General features: G+C 37.6%; 3 protein-coding genes across 3 annotated transcripts; 2 read left to right on the top strand and 1 right to left on the bottom strand.

Moving 5' to 3' along the window:
- Positions 1-901: 901 nt before the first annotated feature.
- On the top strand, positions 902-3,688 carry LOC141828891 (protein SPIRAL1-like 3). The gene is made up of 3 exons (XM_074716280.1): positions 902-978; positions 1,441-1,763; positions 3,437-3,688. Exons 2-3 carry the CDS (start codon positions 1,455-1,457, stop codon positions 3,518-3,520), a joined length of 393 nt encoding a protein of 130 aa, XP_074572381.1. The 5' UTR covers positions 902-978; positions 1,441-1,454; the 3' UTR covers positions 3,521-3,688.
- Positions 3,689-5,002: 1,314 nt separating this feature from the next.
- On the top strand, positions 5,003-8,067 carry LOC141828888 (COBRA-like protein 1). Its single transcript, XM_074716275.1, has 6 exons — positions 5,003-5,207; positions 5,894-5,973; positions 6,126-6,582; positions 6,726-6,885; positions 6,971-7,248; positions 7,455-8,067. Exons 1-6 carry the CDS (start codon positions 5,144-5,146, stop codon positions 7,745-7,747), a joined length of 1,332 nt encoding a protein of 443 aa, XP_074572376.1. The 5' UTR covers positions 5,003-5,143; the 3' UTR covers positions 7,748-8,067.
- A 3,005-nt stretch (positions 8,068-11,072) lies between these two features.
- LOC141828880 (uncharacterized) lies at positions 11,073-17,671 on the bottom strand. Its single transcript, XM_074716265.1, has 6 exons — positions 16,744-17,671; positions 14,402-15,041; positions 13,274-13,437; positions 12,055-13,151; positions 11,886-11,969; positions 11,073-11,509 (listed from the first exon to the last, which is right to left on the bottom strand). Exons 1-6 carry the CDS (start codon positions 17,402-17,404, stop codon positions 11,147-11,149), a joined length of 3,009 nt encoding a protein of 1,002 aa, XP_074572366.1. The 5' UTR covers positions 17,405-17,671; the 3' UTR covers positions 11,073-11,146.
- Between the last annotated feature and the right edge of the window lie 3,169 nt (positions 17,672-20,840).

Below are 20,840 nucleotides of genomic sequence, written 5' to 3' on the forward strand. Positions count from 1 at the left end.
GTTTGCCTATCAAATAATTCAAAGGATAACTCATGTTTTTTTCTAGAATAATGGTGAGATAGTTAGGTCTGTCAATAATAGATTAGACATCTAAAGTTCGAAACTTACAATGAATTTGTGAGGATGTTTTTTCAAATGGATAGCGGATTTGAGAACGCTGACTATTATATTGAGTCACCATCTTTAATTTTTTATTTATTAAAAATGAAAAATGGTTGGATATACGATGTTAATTAAAAAAATTATTGTGTTTTTGTTTATTTTTTTGCTTCTGCATAAGGTGGAATCTGCTATTCCAGCGGCTTCACATGATCAGTCCTACGACCATTTGTGAAGAAGTAAATCGAGAAAGTTTATTGCTTAGCTTTATCGAGATTTGAATCCTTGTCCTTTTCAGTCTGTTTCATCATAATCAACTCAGCTATGTCTTAGGATATATTTTTATTTATTTTTAAAGTGTTTTAGGAAGACATTAAAGCAAATCATTTTGCTTAAATTCATCTCAATGTTTCCTTGAGATTAGTGATTATGTTCAAATTGATTTCCTTTTAATTTTTTTTTTATGGATCAACGTAAATGGATTTATCAAAGGGAGTATTTTATTATATCGGATCGAACATTTTTCCGTCACACGAAAATAGAAAATGAAATAGAGCCGTTGGGCGAAACGGCGTCTCCCTCCGATGACCGATCCTCAAAATAGAAACCGCTTTGTTTCCAACACTATTTTTTTTCTTACCAAAACAATTCGTACCCGTTATTCTTGGCCACCGCATTGGGACCCAGCGGAGTGTCCGCGGTTAATGTGGGTAAACTTAACCGGGTTAGTAGGTGCCCAACTAATGACGCATATTGCTTTCCTCTATAAATTTAGGAGAAGGGAGATTCTCGTGTTCCTTTTCCGTTTTCATTTCTCCTCCTTTTTCCATCCTCTGGGGAGTTCCCGATCGCCTCGCGGATCGGAGAAGAAGTGGGGAGGTGCGAAAACCTAATTCTAGTTTTGTGTTTAAATTCTTCTCCTCTTTTTGTTTCCGTTTTTGATCCTCAGATCTCTTATCGGATCAGGCAAGAGGTAGGTGTGGTACCCTAAATCTAGATCTATTCTCTTGCGGTTCAGATCTCTTTCCTCTCTGCATTTTGTGTTGGATCTGGGTTTTGATTTCGATGTTTATCGATTTTTCTTTGTCTTTGTTGTGTGTTTTTTTTGTCCACATTGTGTGAATTAGGCTGAAGACTAGCATGCTTTTTTTTCCTGGCCTGTTTGCATCGCGAAAAAACTAGTATTTGGAAATTTAAAAAATTTATAAAATAGATCTCAGAAAGTTACAGTATAACTGGCATTGTCTTAGTTCTTGTGTGGTTTCACGGATTTGTACGTTTCTGAGTGTTGGATTAGGGTTAGTGAAATTATCTTTTACCATTACAAAATATTATCTGCAGATCGAAAAGTGAAGATGGGCCGTGGAGTTAGCTGCGGAGGGGGTCAAAGTTCTCTTGGCTACCTATTTGGTAGTGGTGAGGCACCTAAATCTGCTGGAGAGTCTGCTGAACCTGTTCAGAAGCCTGCTTTTAAATCTACTGGAGAGTCCGCTGAACCTGTTCAGAAACCGGCTTTTAAATCTATTGGAGAGCCTGCTGAACCTCTTCAGAAACCAGCTCCTGCAACACAAGTTGATAGCAAGCAGATCCCTGCTGGCATCCAAGGGAGTCTAGCAAACAATTACCAGCGAGCTGATGGGCAGAACTGTGGAAACTTTATCACGGTAAGCATTCCTCACTTAGATCCCTATAGTTATCAGAAGAAGCTTACATTTTGCATGGAATATATTTGGAGAATTTTTAGGTTGTAAATTCATTATTGATGAATCACTGTGGAAAACTGGCTACTGGCACCTATATGTGCTTTTCTCATTTATGATTTATGAGATTCTTCATTTATATCTACCTTGTTGACTTTACTGTTTCCGTATAACCTATTATAGTTATTACTTGATTTTCTATATCATTTTTAGAATCTGTAACTCTTGATTTATATTTCTTCAGTTGTCGAAAGTGGAAAATAGAGCTGTTGTGAAACAAGTTCTTCTGTGAATTGTCTACATGTGAACAAACGTAACCCAATCCGAGTAAATTCTGTTCTCTTTTGAGATCACACTAAATAATATGTTCACTACAAACACTTCTTTAGTTTTCTATTCAGTGGTACCTCGGCTTAATTTTACATGCCAAAGAATTCCTTGTTAAAATACAAGATTAATGTATTATGATATGCAAGGTTTTCTGGAAAGGGTGAGAAGAAAGTGATGGTGACCCAATGGGGGCATCTTTTGTGGTGAGGTTGAGTCAGTGTTGTCAACTTTGGTTCATTTTGTGAATCATTATCGTAAAGTGTAAAAACAATTTTAAAAATATAAAATAAATTAAGAAAGGTTCCTACCTAATTTCAAGCTATACATCCTAAATATGTAAAATATAGTTTTGGCATATTAACGTGATCAACAATATTTTGAATATTACCTATTTTATTTGTTACAACAATTAAAATTTTGAAATGAGCATTTGTTGTAAGATCAACGTTGATGAAGAGAGGAGCGCAGAAGTTTAGTAATTGATGAGGGCAATGACTTCCACTTGGAAAGACTTTTTATTAGTCACTCTCTGCTCCACTCTTCGTGTCATTTTTAAGTCTCCAGGAGGATGATATCTTCTTTTACACCATCTTTCACTCTTCCAGTCTCTCCATTCATATAAAAAATTTACCTTATTTTTGATAATGGGTTGTGTTTAGTTTTGGATAGGTTGGGTTTAATCTGAGGGTTTAGGTTTATTGACATGCTGAGTAATTTTAATGGGTTGGATCCATATTTAGATCACACATCCAAATTATGAACAGTATGGTTCTAACAGCAAGTGGTCAGGGCGACCACATTTGCAGAATATGTAGTTGCTTAGGCTTTTAGATAAGCCATCACATTGCATATGTAATATAAGGCACCTCAAGGCTGTTCAAATGCCTAGGCGAGCTAGGTAAGTGCATATGCAGGCTAAGCAACCATCTCTGATATGGAAGTTTAAATCTCATAAAATGAGCTTGACTTTGAAATGTCGAGATTGCACATCGTGCATTTGCACAAGGTCAATATCCTTTCCCTACCCCTTCCACTCTCCCCTTCAGTTTCCCTCTAGTAGGAAACTCTGTTCACAATTGTTGCACAACTTAAAGTCCATAGTTAATTGTTGAGGAATATGCCTCTTATGTTTCCATACATTGTTTAAACAATACTTCAGTTTGCTAGTTATTTTTTAAATCAGTTTAGTAATCAGTTTGCTAGTTATTTGTAGTCTACTGGCTTCTCGATTATAAATAAGTTTCCGGGCTCAGTCAATGTCGTTCAATCTACATTTTGGAGCTCATTGTGAATTCCTCACCATGCAGGAACGCCCTTCAACGAAGGTGCAAGCTGCTCCAGGCGGAGGCTCTTCCCTTGGTTTCCTGTTTGGCGATGGCGGCAGCAAGTGAGGAATGCAATTTGTTGTTGCGTCTGCTTAAACTCTGCATCTATTGGTAAAGACTTGATCATGCATTATTATTATATCACTTCTTGTGGACAATGTCTCGGTTGAAGTTCCATGGTTCACTGCTATTTTCTACCCTTTGACTAATGAGTAATGACTCATTTTTACCCTATGGATTGTGTTTTTTTTATCTTTCGTTTAAGCGTCACTGGCAATCACTTGTTGTTTTAAAATCTTTATTCCTTTGATGCCAATTTTTACTTTGTTTTTGTTGTTGTTTTTCATGTCAATATTCTTAACGATTTCTGGTCTTCATATAAATCTAATATTAATATATAATTTAGGTGATTCTCTAACTTATGAGCATTGTCAATCAATTAATTTAATGGAAAATTTGAGGTGACAAGAATATTTCTAGCAATATAATCTTCCATAAGATTTAATGGAAGAATAAGTTAAGGGACATCACATCATAGGCTGATGTACGACCTTCACAGCATCTTCCTTTTTACTCCTCCATGCATTTGAAATTCCATCCAATTAATTAATTCCACTAGTTTTCTTTTTAATTCTTATTGAAAGCAAAAATATTTTTTATTTTGTTGGATGATGTGCTGCAAGCTATCCAAAATAAATAAATAAATAAAAAGTAGTGTGCATTCGAGCTGTTCGTGTGCTGTTACCCATGAACACTTCTACTCTTTTGTTGGTTAACACTCCTGTCTAGATACTAACAAACAAAAAGATGAAAATACCAAAAAAAAAATCAATATTTCTTTAAACTTAATTTATTTTCCCTCCGTCTTAAAAAATAATAATAAAGAGGCTCATGTTTAATGTTTTTAAATTTATTTAATAAACGAATCAAGATAAAAGTCTATCTTCGTAATATTTATGATATTTAAAAATTAATAATATTTACATATCTGAAGAAAAATATTGCATACTTTTTTATTTCTAAAAAAATTAAAAAAAAACGACGTGCGGACCGCGTGGATTTGAATGTATCGAAGAGCACGAAGTGTTTGACTTTTGTAATTTGTGAATATATTTTAGACTTATTATTATTTTTTCCAGCTGTAAGATAACGAGAAGAAGAATCTTGAATGAGCTTTACAAGTTACAACCTGAATAAACTATTTATTAAAAAACAACTATTTTTTTTTCTTTTATTATGTTGGGCTAAAATGATAATAAAATGAACCTCGGGGTGAATTTGGAAGTTAACCCACAAACCTTGTATTGCTGAGTCACCCCTGCAATTGCCACGGTGGGGTCCTGCTCGTGAGGTGCCACATCACCCATGAAGCCTTCCAGGTCTGACTCACTCTGCTTTCTTCGCCTTTTTTTCTTTTTTTTTTCTTTTTTTTTTCTTTTTTTTTTCAGTTAAAAAGTGGAGAGTGTGTGGACAAAAGGTTTATGCGAGCTTTTCTCCACGATAATAAGGAGGCTTTCAGTTTCCGCCTTTGGCTTTGGTCTCTCTCTCTCTCTCTCTCTCTCTCTCTCTACATCGCCATTGTTGCCGCGTTGAGTTGCAGAGCTCGAGGGGCTTGTCCGCTCTCGGCGACTTTAGGGACTGCCTTCCGCCTCCCCCTCTTCTTCCGCCACTAGGAGGTGCACAGCCAAGATGCGGCCTTTGGCCTTTTCCCTGGTTGCCTTTTTGGTTTTCTCCTCTCTGGCTTCTATCGTAGGTGAGCCCTCGTCGAGTTGCCTCCATTTCTTGCAGACTCAGTTCTCTTCGTGCCCTTTCTGTTCAATTTGCTCGGATTTTGGGTCTCCGGTGCCAAATTTAGCTGCCGATTGGTGCATCTCTGTGTTGACGATTCGGGAAAGGGGGGAACTTTTTCGCCTTTCCCTTTTATGTGGTTTGTTAAGTACAGATTAGAACGACGATTCATTACTGGCAAAATGATCGCTGTTCTTACAGGCTCTGTAGACTGCACCATCTTTTTTCACTGATTGTTACGTGGGTTTTTAAGGCGCAAAGGTTCAACTCTTGCATGGCTGGCTTCCTTCATTGGAGAAGTAGTGATGCTGAAAATATTACAATTTCCAAACTTTTTTTGTTCAAAAACTCTTGATGAACGCTGCTGCCCCCTTCCATAATTAGTGCAGATTGTTTCCATATGTGTAAAGAGAATGCATCATTTGGTTCATAGAATAAATTAGTCAAGCATTATTTGATCATGGAGTAAGGTAGGAACTACACTGGAACCTAATTTAGATGAGTTGAAAAACTTTATTTTGAATGATGAATTAATCGAACATCTTCAGTGACCACATGTTAAACATAGTCTTATAGTTTGTCATTCCATATATCTTTCTCTCTCTGCAGATTCATGCTGAAGGTTTGGTTTGGTTTTGTTTTGTTTTGCAGAAGCTTATGATTCCCTAGATCCCAATGGGAACATAACAATTAAATGGGATATTATGCAGTGGACACCTGATGGCTATGTTGTAAGTGCTTTTCAACATTATCAAAAGTCTTATGATCTGTTCTGCAGTTTCTTCAGCAACACACCAAAAGCTTGTTGAAATGAATTTTAGATGTAAGCAACTTGTATTGAAGATTTGAACTTTGAACTTTGATCTTGGTGTTGGTATTTCAGGCTGTCGTTACAATGTACAATTACCAGCAGTATCGTCACATCCAAGCACCTGGCTGGAATCTGGGATGGACATGGGCAAAAAAGGAGGTCATTTGGTCTATGGTAGGAGCACAGGCAACTGAGCAGGGTGATTGCTCGAAATTTAAAGGAAACATACCGCATTGTTGCAAGAAGACCCCAACGATTGTCGACCTGCTCCCCGGTACTCCATACAACTTGCAGATTGCTAACTGCTGCAAGGGAGGAGTTGTTAGTTCGTGGGTTCAGGATCCGGCCAATGCTGCAAGTTCATTCCAGCTCAGTGCTGGTCTAGCCGGCACATCTAAAAAGACTGTCCGTGCGCCGAAAAACTTCACCCTGAGAGCTCCAGGCCCAGGATATACATGTGGACCAGCAAAGGATGTATCCCCGAGCACATTTTTAACATCGGATGGAAGGAGAAAAACCCATGCCCTGAGTAAGTTGTCATTCTTTTTGTTTCTGATCATATCCTTCATGGTTCCTTTGATAACTATCAGAAGATGACTTTTGGATCTTAAGAATTTATTTCAGACAGTAATTCTCCAATTCTTTACATACTCTTTCATTGTTTGATTGCAGAGACATGGAACATTACTTGTACATACTCACAGTTTCTTGCGCAGAAGACACCTACATGCTGTGTATCACTTTCATCTTTTTACAACGATACAATAGTAAACTGCCCGACATGCTCCTGTGGATGCCAAAACAACCTGACCCAGCCTGGTAGTTGCGTCGAGTGAGTTTAAAGATGATTCTCTTCTACTGTCAGTTATTACATTTTCGTCGATTGTGTAACGACATTCTTTTGCTGATTGCCACAGGGCGGACTCACCTTACTTAGCTTCTGCAGTGAATGATCCTAGCAAAAGTGGGTATGCACCATTGGTCCAGTGCACATCACATATGTGCCCGATAAGAGTGCATTGGCATGTAAAACTCAACTACAAAGAGTATTGGCGTGTAAAGATCGCGATAACAAATTTCAATTACCGCATGAACTACACCCAGTGGAACCTAGTCGTACAGCATCCAAACTTTGACAATCTCACTCAGCTATTCAGTTTCAATTACAAGTCCATAACCCCATATGGAGACATAAGTAAGTAAGCAAGCTACTTCTCCCTAATCTTATTTTGTTGAACTGATTGATGTTCATGTCTTTTGTAAAGTATCTCTGTTTGTTCCTGAGTTTGGTAATTGCTGAATGCCTAATGTTGTTATAATATCCCTGTGAGGTAGTAGTTTCTGCTTTGTGTTGGTTTATCTTTATAATCATACTCGTCGAGTGGTTGCTTTGCGACACAGATGATACTGCCATGCTCTGGGGTATCAAATACTACAACGACTTGCTCATGGAAGCTGGACCCTATGGAAATGCACAGTCAGAGCTTCTATTCCGAAAGGAACCAAGCTTCACTTTCGCGAAAGGATGGGCCTTTCCAAGGCGCGTATACTTCAACGGCGACAACTGTGTCATGCCTCCTCCAGATGCATACCCATGGCTACCGAATAGTAGCCCTCGGTCGAGATTTACTTCATTTGTTCCGATGGTGGTGCTTCTTTGGGCAGCTTTGGCTTTGTCGTTGATTCATCTCTAGGGGGGCCTTGGAATTTTGCAATGTTCATACTTTCAACACAAACTAGTTGATAGCATATCACTGTTAGTTGGTTGGTTGGTCGGTCGGTCCGTCTTGCGGGTTCTAAACATGGAGAGGTCAGCCAAGCAGTCACTCAAAGTTCACTGTAATATAAATAAGCAATGGGATTTCATTCTCTGTTTAGTTATTTTAGTTCAACCATGTTCTATGTATTTTCCTTTCACATTACTGCAAGAGAAGGACAATGTATCTTGTAAGAATCATATAGAAGGTATATTTTTAGCTGTAAAGATCTTTTCTTTGTTGAGATTTAATAAGATGGCCTTATCTGTAAAAGAACTTTGTTGAGATTGATAGAATGCTGAATGTATCAGATCTTTCCTATTGTTCATTTGGCCTTATTGACCAAAGCATTTTGCTCTACCTCTACTTGGAATAAGTTTGGTTTGATTTTGTGAATGAGATGGCCGCTAAGACAACCTTTTGTTCAAAGTCTATATTAAAAAAATAATAAATTTATACAATATATGAGTGTTCCGGTTGGATCCCGTGAACGGTCAAACCACCAATCAAGAATCTGCCACCTCACATGTTGCCACTCTGGTTGGCGAAGGGACTTAAAGAAAAGTTGAGTGAACGGATTAGTAGGGTGTCGAGGATTTCTGTTAGACTACTTCGACGCTCAAGTCAGTAAAAGAAGGAGGAGAAGGAGGAGAAGTGTATGAAGTAGCTGGGAATCCAGAGAGATATCTTCATACCTGTGAGAGAAATTCTATACTCACAAGAGGGAATCTCCACGTTGGCATGAGGGCAGACTCCTATCATGACCGAGGAGACAAGCTCTGACAATCATTGTCAAGTAGTCTCGACATGTGGTATTCGGGGATCAAATTTGACAATCTCGTAATCGCCTGTGGCTCAGTAGTACTGATTATTTTTACCTTTTAATCGTAGGCGTAGACACAAGGAGATCCTGGGAACCAAATCTGACAACCTTGTAACTACACTAATTCTTTGATAGGTCTCACATGCTTGAGAGCTTTTGATATCTTCTGGGATAGAAATGACCGAGAGGGAGAGAGACAGAATTGAGATCGAAACAGGGGCGTAGGCAAGGCTGGGCTGCACTGGGCTTCAGCCCAGCTCCACAATGAGAGCCAATATACCCAACAATTAATATATTCAGTAATTAGAGTGGAGTCAATCCAGTCTAGTATAACAGCCCAATCCAACCTAACAATTAAAGCTAATATAATCCAAATTTAATAAAAACTCTATTTACATGGTTCGATGGAAATAAAAAAAAAGTTTTCTTATATTTGTCGTTCGACGCATCAAGGAGCCACTCAATCTCATAACGGTAACAGAGATTGTTCAGTTGGGATCTATTTTTAAAGTTGTTCAACATTATAGGTCCAAGATTATCTCATTTCCTTTCTATTCTTATTTCAATTTAGCAATTGAGTTTTATTTTATAATCATTTTCTCAGTTATAGCCGCCGCAACAAGTTTTGAAGCTTGCTATTATTTTTTTTTTCAATTTATATTGTTCCCTTAACCATTAGCCCTATTAAAGATAAATATTATATTGTTCTCTTATTAAAAAATGTATATTAAAAAGAAAATATAAATAGATACAAGGGCGGAGCCACACATACTTCTACCCGGGCTTTAGCTCGGGGGCCCATTCACAATTGCATAAGATGAAAAAGAGGATGCAAGTGAAAAAATTAAAAAAATAATAAGAATTTCTATTATAGCCCAGGTAGATTTTTGGTTAAACCATTTTAGCCCGGACACATGTATACTGCCATTGGATCGAAATGGCCGAGACAAGGACCGAGTGGCCAAGATGGTCAAGGTCGGAATGACCCAGACAGAGGTCGGGTAACCAAGATGATCGAGATCGGAAGGATCAAGAGATAGGTTGAGTGACCGAGCTTGTCAAAGTCAGAATGATTGAAAAATAGACCGAGTGAGCGAGCTTGTTGAAGTTGGTAAAACCGAGAAATAGACCGAGTGACTGAGCTTGTTGAGGTCAATAGGGCCGAGAGATTGATCGAGTGACCGAGCTTATCAAGATCGAGAGGGCCAAGATAGAGATCGAGTAACCGAAATGGTCAAAGTTGAAATAGTCAAGATAGAGGTAAGGTGACCAAGATAGTCGAGATCAAGCCAATCCACCTACAATTAACTATTAACCCTTTAATTTGCCACATCTATCTGCTTCTTAACTTTCACTGCCATGTAAAACTACTTAACATCCGCCACAGCCACATTAATGAGCAAATTTTAACTTTCATCTGCCATGTAACCCTTTAATTATTAGATGTATTTTTTTTTTGAAAATCCAATTTTTACATTTGATCGGTACAATCCTGCAAAAATTAAAATATTATAAATTTTTTAAATCTTTGTCCAACTTTATAAATAATTTTTATTGATCATCAAAATAAATCAAAAAATACATATATATCCATCTTGATAAACAATCCAACATTATAAAATTTTCAAACTCCTCATATATAATATATCATAAATAAAATTTAAAATTCTGATTTCGTAAGATGTCCGTCCCACTTTTTATCATTGCATTATAACCCGAAACACAAATTATTAGCTCGATTAGATATCAGAGAAGCCTTTATATTACTATCATACTTGGTTTTACTAAGATACCCCTATAACGTTATATTTTATTTGACACCTTTCACACTTTTATAAACCTAGTTCGTCGTTCACTCAAATACTCACATTATTTACAAGAGACCCGAGTAAATTACTGACATTTATAAAGAGTAGAAGTTAAAATAATAATTATGAAACTACAGGAAATATTTTGACACCATTATGAAACTAACTCTTTCCGAAAAATAAAATAAATCTAAAACGAATGGACCTATTCGAATTTTTTTAAAAAAAAACAAAATATATACATTTGGAAAAATATCAACCAAACCCAATCTAATTGAAAGCAACAAACATTCGGTTTAGAATTTAAGATATCGTATATGAGACGAGGAATTCATAAATTTGAATGCGAAACTTGAAAAAAAAAATCTCAACCGGAAGCAATGAAATTTAGTCTCAAAACTTAAAGAACTGTTCATAAAACTCAAAAAGAAAGCAGATTGCACGTCAATTTTTAGTGTCTTAAAAAAAAATAAAAAATCGGGCATGAGATGTGAAAGAAAAAGATTTACTCTCCGATAAAAACTTAAATACCGAGTAAAAGCGAGTAAAATAAAATCACTCATGAAAGATGGAAAAGAGAAAAGATGTAACAAAGAGAAGGGGGAAAAGGCCGAGAATGGAGCACGGCAAATGCACATTCAAGGTGAAAACAAAAACACTAAAAACCATGGCAGGCGATAGCATTAGCTAGAAAATTAATAACGTTCAATGTGTATTTTCGTCAAAATTAGGTATCCGACTTACACTTGCAGTATCCTCCTCTCTGGCTAGAGCAGTCTGATTAGTTTCGGGAGCATTGTTATAGGGATCGACCGCATCTGAAATGACAGCAGATCCAAGGTTTGGATCCTCAGCAGATAGAATGGCATTGTCAACCAACATGTTATTAGCAGAATCATCATCAGCGGATATAGCTAATATCTCCAAGGAAGCCAAATCATTGCCACTCCGTGCCGCCTCATTTTCTGAAGCTTTTTTAGGCTCAGTTTCTTCCGAACTCTCTGTCTGTAACGCTGCGTGATTCACGCATAATCTTCCGCTGTGCTTCCGATACATGAGCATGGCTTTCTGTAAAGAAAAAAGACCATAAATGCATAGGCATAGGAAGATTGGAAGGCCAAGCCAACCAGGACAGCTTTGAGCACATAAACTGACATTGATCAGCTTTCTGTCATCTGTTCTAAATGAACGCTACCTAGTCTTTTGTTATAGGATCTAATTTAGGTTCAGAATGAAACCAAATTCTAGTTTGAATTGTATCTGGAACATAAGCTTCTATTCGTGTCGACATAGACAAATAAAACACCAGTAGTCTTGGGAAATGAGGTGGACAAAATTGATGGGAAAACTCTTCTCGAGGAAAAATACTTAAGTTCATCATTTGTGAATGACTATATTTCCATATGAATTACTGGCATGAAATTTTAACAGGGCGAAGATATACCTTGAATATATCATCTTTTGCAGTGGGAAAGAATGACTTCAAAATAGAACTTTTCGTTTTCTCTTTGTTGCCATATGTATTCATCTGAAACAGAATCAACCATAAAACCAACTCAGCTCATGATTCTACTTTCTTATCAATATGCCAATGCAAGTAGTATACTCCGTACCTGGAAGCATCCATGGGAAGTTAAACTGCCGACATCTTTGATATCCAATATTCCAATTTGAGATGAGCACCTCTCGTACATCTCCAAACCCGCAAGATCAGATGAGATATCAATCCTGGAAAGGTAAATGGCAGGATAATTTGCTTTCTTATTGTCTGAAACAAAAGAGAGCTTGGATGTATTCTTGGATTCAACAATTTGAGGAGATTTCATCTCATTCTTAAATGTGGCAGTATCACTAGATCGCTTTTCGTCAATGCTTTCAGTTGGCAAAGATTTTGACTGGACTACTTCATCAGTTGGAGAATGTGTTGAAGATCCCTGTTCCTTTCTCAGTGCCAGAGTTTCCAGATTTTTGATGTTTTGATCCTTCCACATTTCAGAACCCATTCCCCAACCTCTACTGCCTATTAGCTGGCCATTCTCATCCCATTCTTGCCTTCCATAGGTAGGTGTCTCATTACCCAACAGACCATTGGTTCTGTCCCACATTTGCATTGGAGGTTGGCATAATTGATCAAGAGAATTATGCCAACTGATTGGCCGGCTAACACCAGAAAATCTCTCAGCCATCTCATGCATATGATACGAAATGCTACTATGGGCTAAATCCATAGGTCTAACACCAAACATAAGAGGAGGTGGAAACTGAGGCATTGTTGGATGAAATCCAGTAGGAGGTGGCCCATGCTGAAAGGGAAGAAAACCATTTGTAGCTGGTGAAGGCCAATTTGGGGCACCTTTCCATGCATTTCCATGTCCCTTTCCAATTCCAAGATCACTTGTCTGTTTGTTGTAACAATTATAAGACCTACGTTCACTACTATTTGCTCTATTATCATCTTGATATGGACCCAAGACTGAAGGGCTGTCAATCCCGACCCTTGTAGGTAGTGGAGGATGCATGTGATTAGGTGAACAGTCTGGAATATACCCACTTCTGTAAATAGATGATGACCCAATGGGCGTTGACTCCCTAGCAGAAGCAGCAGCCTGGGATACATCATTTCCTCTTCCTCTGTCTTTGTATTTAGCAGACCTTTGTACCATTTCAGCATCAAGGCTTTTCCTAGGTCTTTCAAATTTAGATGATCTTCCTGAAAATCAGTGGCCATAGATGAAACAAATCTTCCCTTTGACAAATTTGATGAACTAAAATCATCTGATGCAGCAATCATATCATACTATGAAGAGGCAAAAGTTTCTACTGATAATTCACCTGAATGGATGTCATCCTTTATAGTTAGCTTCCCTGATCGAGGAGCAGCATCCCTGTCACGAAGTCCTGAAGAAGTTATACCATCTCCTTTGGAGACTGCAGAGCAACGTCTTTCTTCATGTTCTGAAATTCTGTGAATTGATTCTTCATGCTTTGATGTATCCCTAAAAACAAAAAGGAGAATTAATAACTCATATTAAAGAATTTAGTGGAAACATGTAGTGAGGAAGAAAAAATATATAGAAAACAGAGCCAAGACAACAAGACCACAACAAGATCTTAGCCTTGTGGCTGTAAAAAATTAAGCAGGTTAACCCAGGTTGACATTGATTCCCGCGCATAAACTAGGCCTCAGTTACTACATCATGTAACAGTTACCATAGGCTGGGTTGTTCATAAGGCTGAAATCTATCAGTCCAATCTAGACTGACACATTTTCAGACTCCTGAAGGGCTAAACGAAACACAAGATATAATTAAGTACAGCTAAGATGAAAAAAGGCAACCACCAAATCATATGCATCACCCAAATGTAAATGACAGTTAAGTAATGGACTAAACAGAAAACAATAATGTTCCAAGCATTTGACTTGGCTATATAAATCATTTTCCACAAAACGAAACTAGATGACAAGCCATTATCTCCCAATCACTTGTTTAACTATTGCAGGCAACCTGAGATAATTTCTAGCAAAGTGAAAAATCAGACCAACTAATGTAGTATACTGCTATTAAATTATATCTTAACTTAAGATGAAATTCCAACAAATGCCACATAGATGATTGCTAATGTCAAACTAGAAGGTCAGGATATTAAATAAACCACAGATGTTGCCACTGACAATAAAACTTGTGCATTATAAAGATAAAAAAGGAGATTCCCAAAAAAGAATTCATTAAATTCAACTCAAAACCTCAAATAGCTGGCACATCTTAGTGATACAGCCAAATTCAATAGAAAAGCTCAAACATAAAATGTTTTATGATATTCCATCTTAGTACAGCATTTATTGTTTATATAGCAGGGGAAATGCATAGAGACCTGGATATTCTTTTGTTCAATTATCTTTAGAGACAAAAGAACTCAAAACTCTCCAACTCTTAGTGAGATTAGAACAACAATAACTACCTGTTTTGATCATTATCAGGATGTGCACTGGAGCTGGTAAAGCTTTTAAACTGTCTGTTCTTTGGACTTGAATCGACCTTCTCAGTATGACAATATGCTGATCTGGGTTTACCATTGTGGGAACTAGTCCTATGGACACTTGATGCAGTTTTCTCGACTTCATAACGCTCTTTTGTGCTTCTCAGCTTTAAGTCACTAATTTCATCTTTTTCATCAGAATACCTTTTCCTCCTGCTATCTTTGAGCTTAGTGTCAACAACATCGACAAAAGTACCATCCTGATCAGTGTCATGTAGTTTAGTCTTCTTATGTCTATCCTGTAATTTGTTTTCATCTCTGAATTTGTAGGATTTATCACTCATGCGATCTTTGGATGACCATTCATCTTGGTTCTTCTCATCATGGTGATTCTGATCTCTGTCATTGTCAATCCTATATTTACCTTTGTACTTGGTGTTGTCGTGCCTTTCATCTTTATAGCTTTTGTTCCGACTATGATCTCTAGAAGAAAGTCTTCTATCATCAAAGTCTCTACTATCCTCCAACCATTTATCTCTATCTTCATTCTCATCCCTCCGTGTGTGTTTATCTGGTCTCCTCTCTATCTCGGCACTTAGTAACACTTCCTGAACTTGCCTTTCTGTTACAAAATAGATGGAAAATGCAATCAAAATATATTAGATGATAACATTCATGATAAAGCACTAAAATATGAGCATGTAATGTGTATTTCTGTATATTATATCACAAAATACGACACAATAAATGACATCAAAAAGGAAAAAAGAAAACACAAGGCAGATGATAAAATATGAAAGATAAGCCCATCCATAAATATTACTGAAAATGCAAGCATGACTTCAAAAGATAATGATAATTTTTAAAAAAAAAAAGATTTGTTTTACCAATCACACAAATGAACAATGAAACTTCATAATAGATCCTGATAGCAGTGGATCAATATAGTTAACGAATATGGCATTATTATAGGAAAAGAAGATCAATGTCAAACAATGAAAACTAAAAAGATAAGTTCAAAACATCCGACAATCAAATTGCATTTTTGTATGCAACTAATATCTAAATTGCGACAGACACAAAATGAATATATATATATATATATTGCTAATCTCCAATTCAGTTAACAGAGAAATCATTAGAAGTTGCTTATCTTTTGTACGGCATCTACATCTAACTTCCAAAAATCAAAGGAGCAAGCATGATGGAAATAGCATTCTATTAAGTTATCTTTCTTAATTGTGTAAAGAAATTGAAATACAGTTAACCATTAGGTAGATAACAACAGCATACTATTTCCTCTGCTACTTGTGACTTATAAACGCACACATGGATATGCATTATCACCTCCAAAAGCAACATTTACTGAAATCAAAGCCATAGAATGACTTCTCACCCAATTTATACACATATAACCTATTCTCTTGATATCACTTGGTGCAAGATAGAAAATTCACATGTTGGAACATGTTGTATGAGCAAATGGAAATTTTAATTTATATATAATGAAGCATGAAAATTTCATACAAGGAACAGCTCAAGAATGGCAACATACAATTGAGCTTGATAATTTCAAATGGCGCTACCTCAAGCATTATATGAAAAACTCTAGGCTCCCTAGTCCAACATTTATCCAAATCCTTTACATCAGAGTGATGTTCAAACTTCAAGTAACAAGATATGTTCAGCTGTTATTTGGATACACGTGATTTATTAAATATCATCAAGCTATAAAGCAATAATTTGCTTCTATAAACTCATTCAGATCATGTTCACATCAACTAACAGTTCAACAAAAATGATTTCTAAACAAAATTTGACAGGATGTCAGGTTTCGAGGAACTTTAATACTTAGACGCTTCATCTATCTCTGCCCATGATAGATGCCTACACTCAGACCCCGATCCTATGAATGGGCATTCACCATCACTACTGATTGTGTAATTTTAGAAAAGGTTGGGTATAAAATCCAAATAGCTAAACTACTGGTATGCCTTTGCTACTCCTAAACATCAATCAAAAATCAACAGACAAACAACAAGGCACAAACTGTTCATATTTAGTTTCATATAGACAAATAGTGAAGATAATGATGCTGATTTTCCTTGGAAGTTCAGGCAGGAATCTAAGGTTGAAAATTGATAACAATAGAAAACACTGTTGTATTAACCAAAATGTCAGTATCTAATTAGGTGATGTACTTTGATTACAAGTTTGTAGAAACTATCACACAACGTGCATCTCCCTAATCAGTTAATTGTTACATTTGTCAGAGTAAGGTCTATATGCCATTAAATAAGGAAAAGGTTTGTGCTCACACTTACCATTGATTTTTGCATTCTTCTTCAATGCAAGTTCTTCAGTGCTTGACAGATCCCTAGAACCATGTTTCCGACTGTGTAAATCCTCTGGCTTCTCATGTCTGGAATCTTGGACCTCCTGATCGTTGTTATTCTCCTTCTCCTTTCCATCCTTATAATAATAAGTAACCTCTCTCTGACTTGAAACTCTCTCAGGCTTCCCCTTCATGGAGTCATTTCTCCCTCCACGATCCTCGTCCCTTTCATATGCACCATCGTACCTTCTGCTTGACCTATTCTTAGAATCAATAGCCTTTACCTTTGAACTTTTATCCAGCACCAACTGACCAAAATCCTCACCTTTTGACCTCTTTTCATCATTCTCCTTTCCGCCGTTCCACCGATCAGCAACCACCACCTCCTCGTTCCCTCTTGCTTTACGCTTTTTCTCACTGGAAGGATCTCCATTGCTACTGTTCAAAATATCTTTACCGGAATGCTCATGCATGGATCTCCATTTCTCCAGCTCCAGATCCCTAGAAACACTGGGTCCCGAAGTCCCGACGTTCTCCTCCTCTCTGGTTTTCCTCTCTCGGAGACTCTCCCCCTCCCCCTCCAAGGGATCAGAACGTTCACTCGAGCGCTTAGGCGAACGGTGCGAACGGTGACGCGAACTCCTCGGCATCTTCGAGAAACAACCGAAACCCTAATTTCCCAAGTAATGCCCGAACCACCGACACACAAGAAAACAAATCTCCTATACAAAACCTTGGTTCGAAATCTCAAACATCTCCAGCCTGGAGTGGATCGATCGATAGGGCTACCAAGGCGAGAGCCGCGTGCGAGCGACGACGAACTCCACGACGTCAAAGCAGAGAGATCGACAAGAAAACGAACAAAAATTCGTTCCTAGAACGGAAGGAGATCTAGGTGGAGAAAGACCGATGAGAAGGCGGCGCTACGGAGGAAGCAGCTGCGGCACCGGCTGCGGCGGCGACAGAGGAAGAGAAGGGAGAAGTGCAAAGACGAGACGGCAAGGGAGGCAGAAAACCGGGTTCAAGACGAGCCGGTTCAGCTCTTAGACGATGGCAACATTAAATGACTAAAAAGCCCTCATCTCCCCGAATTGTTTCGCCAAGATAAATTAGAGAGGTGAGGGCATTTTTGTATATTTACGTTTTCTTAGTGGTGGCAGTGTATCTTTTTTATTATTTTTATACCGACTTAAATTATTATCAAATTTTATTTAATTAAATCAAATGAATCTCTAAAAATTAAATATTTATGTCTTATTTTTCACTATTCTATTTGATATATTAGTTAGATATAATCTCAAGATTTAAAGACTATTTAATGATTATAATATAATATAATATATTTTATTAAGATAAATACATTGTCTAAGGAGAAGAAAAAACGAGATGACTCAAAATCAGCAAGGCATCTCTAATGTCATCATCAATCTATTTAAATCCCTACTTACATTTTTTTTCGATTTTTTTTTTAAATTTAAAGGTTAAGAGTATAATATTTAAATTTAAAAAATTGAAAAGTAAAAGAAAAAAATAATACTAGATGTACATGGGATAAGCAAGATAAAATTAACAGTATATATCAAACCCTATCTATTTATCGAGATATGATATACTGCGCGACGAATTCGTGCGCGCTCATGAGCAACACGTGATCCACCGTCTATCACACAATCGTGCACCAGATTTGAACCGTCCAAATGTGAGAATATACAGTGCCACCGTCCCGTTCCTTCTTAGCACGCCGCCAACAAACCACCGCGCCCCCCTTGTCCGATTGGAATCCGACGGTCGACTGGCAAGCACCACCTTCTGACCGATCAGGGCCCGGACTTCGATCAAATTTCGGTCGAAATCGGGCCCGCAATCGGGCACGCATGCACTGTTGACCTTGATTGGGCCGGATTATGATCAAATCGCGATCAGAGACTGGTCAAGGAAGGATCGTCGTGCGACGCTAGTCCTTCCTTGGCCGGTCTCCGATCGTGATTTGACTGGATTCTGACCAAATTTGTCGGATTCTGGCCACTATCTAATCAGAATCCGCCACCGAACGGAGCGCCCGCGAGGGGTGCATCGATTGCTCCTGAGGCGGTGGCAACGACGGTGGATCGCGAGTGTCACACACGGGTCGCGCAGCATGGGTCACACATTATATCATTTTCGTCTATATATATATATATATATATATATATATATATATATATATATATATATATATATATATATATATATATATATATAGTAGTTTTGATATTCTGCTCATAATTATATGACTCATTCGCATAGAAGATTTAGAGTGCCCGGAAGTATTCTAAACGTCCAAAATAATAACAACGTTACTTTTTATTTTTATTTTATTTTTAATTTATAATTAAGTCATTTAAGATTTTTTTCCTTATTTAAGGATGGAGTTATATTATTAAATACATATAAAATTTTAAAATGAAAAAATTAGTTATTCAGGAGTGATAGATTGTTATCTCATACTTCTTATTTGACATACTATGAGTAATTAATTTTTTTTTGTTTTAAATTTTTTTTATGTTTAATACTATAACCTACTCCTAAATTCTAAAAAAAATTTTAAACAGTTTAACTGTAAGAAAAAAAATAAATAAAAAATAAAAAATGACACTGTTATTATTTCGATTGTCTAAAACACTTTCGAGCGTTTCGAATTTTCTATCACGGACGAGTCACGCATTATAAGACGTATAAGATATCAAAAATTATATATATATATATATATATATATATATATATATATATATATATATATATATATATATATATATATATTTATATATTTATAACAATCCATACCCTGTGAATATTTAAATTTTTTTGTTTTAATTTTTTTTACTTAATGCTATAATTCTGTAAATCTTAAAAATGAAATATTAAATAGTTAAATCATAAATAAAAATAAATAAATAAATAATAAAAATTACTATTCGTATTTTGAATGTCTAAAAGTGATCCGGATATCCGGACTCTCTTATGATATCGGATTCGTGTATATATATTTATATATTTTTTCATAATCTGTTTTCACTTTATGTTTTTTTAGCTTGGGCAGGTTCGCTCATGGGCGTGCACCTTGCGCCTGCAAGTGCGCTTGTTCTCGCCAGCGGATTGGTTCGGCCACGCCTACAGGCGGCCTCGGTCGTGGCCACAAGCGAGCAACCTCGTGGCCCAGTAGCCACGATCAAACTCACTGGCGGCCATTATTTCGCCCCTGGCGCGAAGGGGCTCAGAGGGGCTCAGGGCCACAGGCCAGCGGATTGGAGGCTTCTTCACGAAGTACCCTGTAGACCTTTCGATCGTCTTGGGAAGAGCAACGAGAGGTGGCACTTGGCAACTGCCAGGCAAATTAAAAGGACTGAGAAAATAGCCAGTGAGAGAGAATGAATCTCACAAAGGACGCAACACAGAGCTCACAGTGCTGCATATAAAATTGCAGCAGTCGAACCCATTCGTGTCTATCAAGATAACCACGAACGAATGCGGATTTTGTTCGCTTCTAATAGTTTAACCGTTCCTTCATAGAACCTTAAAATTCTCAAATGCCATTTGGATCTTTTTTCACGTGGACTTCAAGCTCCGGGTCCGTTCCTCCCGGCCGACAGCCCCACACCTCCCGCGAACCAGCTTCACGTGGTGGCTGTCTCCCGGTCCCACCGGGCGGTGGCTCCTCGCTGACGAGGGCGTGGTACGGTGGTACCCCTCGCAGAGAGCGCAGCAGGAAGGGCCGTTCTTTTGGCCAATGGGACGTGAGCCTCCACGTCCTCGGGACTCCGCGTTGGCCCCACCGGGCAGGAGGGGCCCGCCGTTATTGGAGCGACGATGCATGGGGGAGGCCGACACGCTGCGGTCACGAAGGAGCCACGTCGGCTTGATAGCAGGGAGGTCCCAAAGGATATTTTTCAAATACCTCCTTGGTCTTTTCACACCCATCGAGGGGGCCCTCTTCCTCTTCAGGACTAGGAGTCACGCATTTGCAGTAGTTTTTGTCCTTTTTTTTATTTTTGATCAAAATCTTGTTCACCTGGATTTCCAACTTTTCACTAAACTACTTAATAAATG

The sequence above is a fragment of the Curcuma longa genome, chromosome 5 (genome assembly GCF_044706935.1).
Source record: "Curcuma longa cultivar G26 ecotype Majalengka, Jawa Barat chromosome 5, ITB_CL_G26_1.1, whole genome shotgun sequence".
Taxonomy (NCBI): domain Eukaryota; kingdom Viridiplantae; phylum Streptophyta; class Magnoliopsida; order Zingiberales; family Zingiberaceae; genus Curcuma; species Curcuma longa.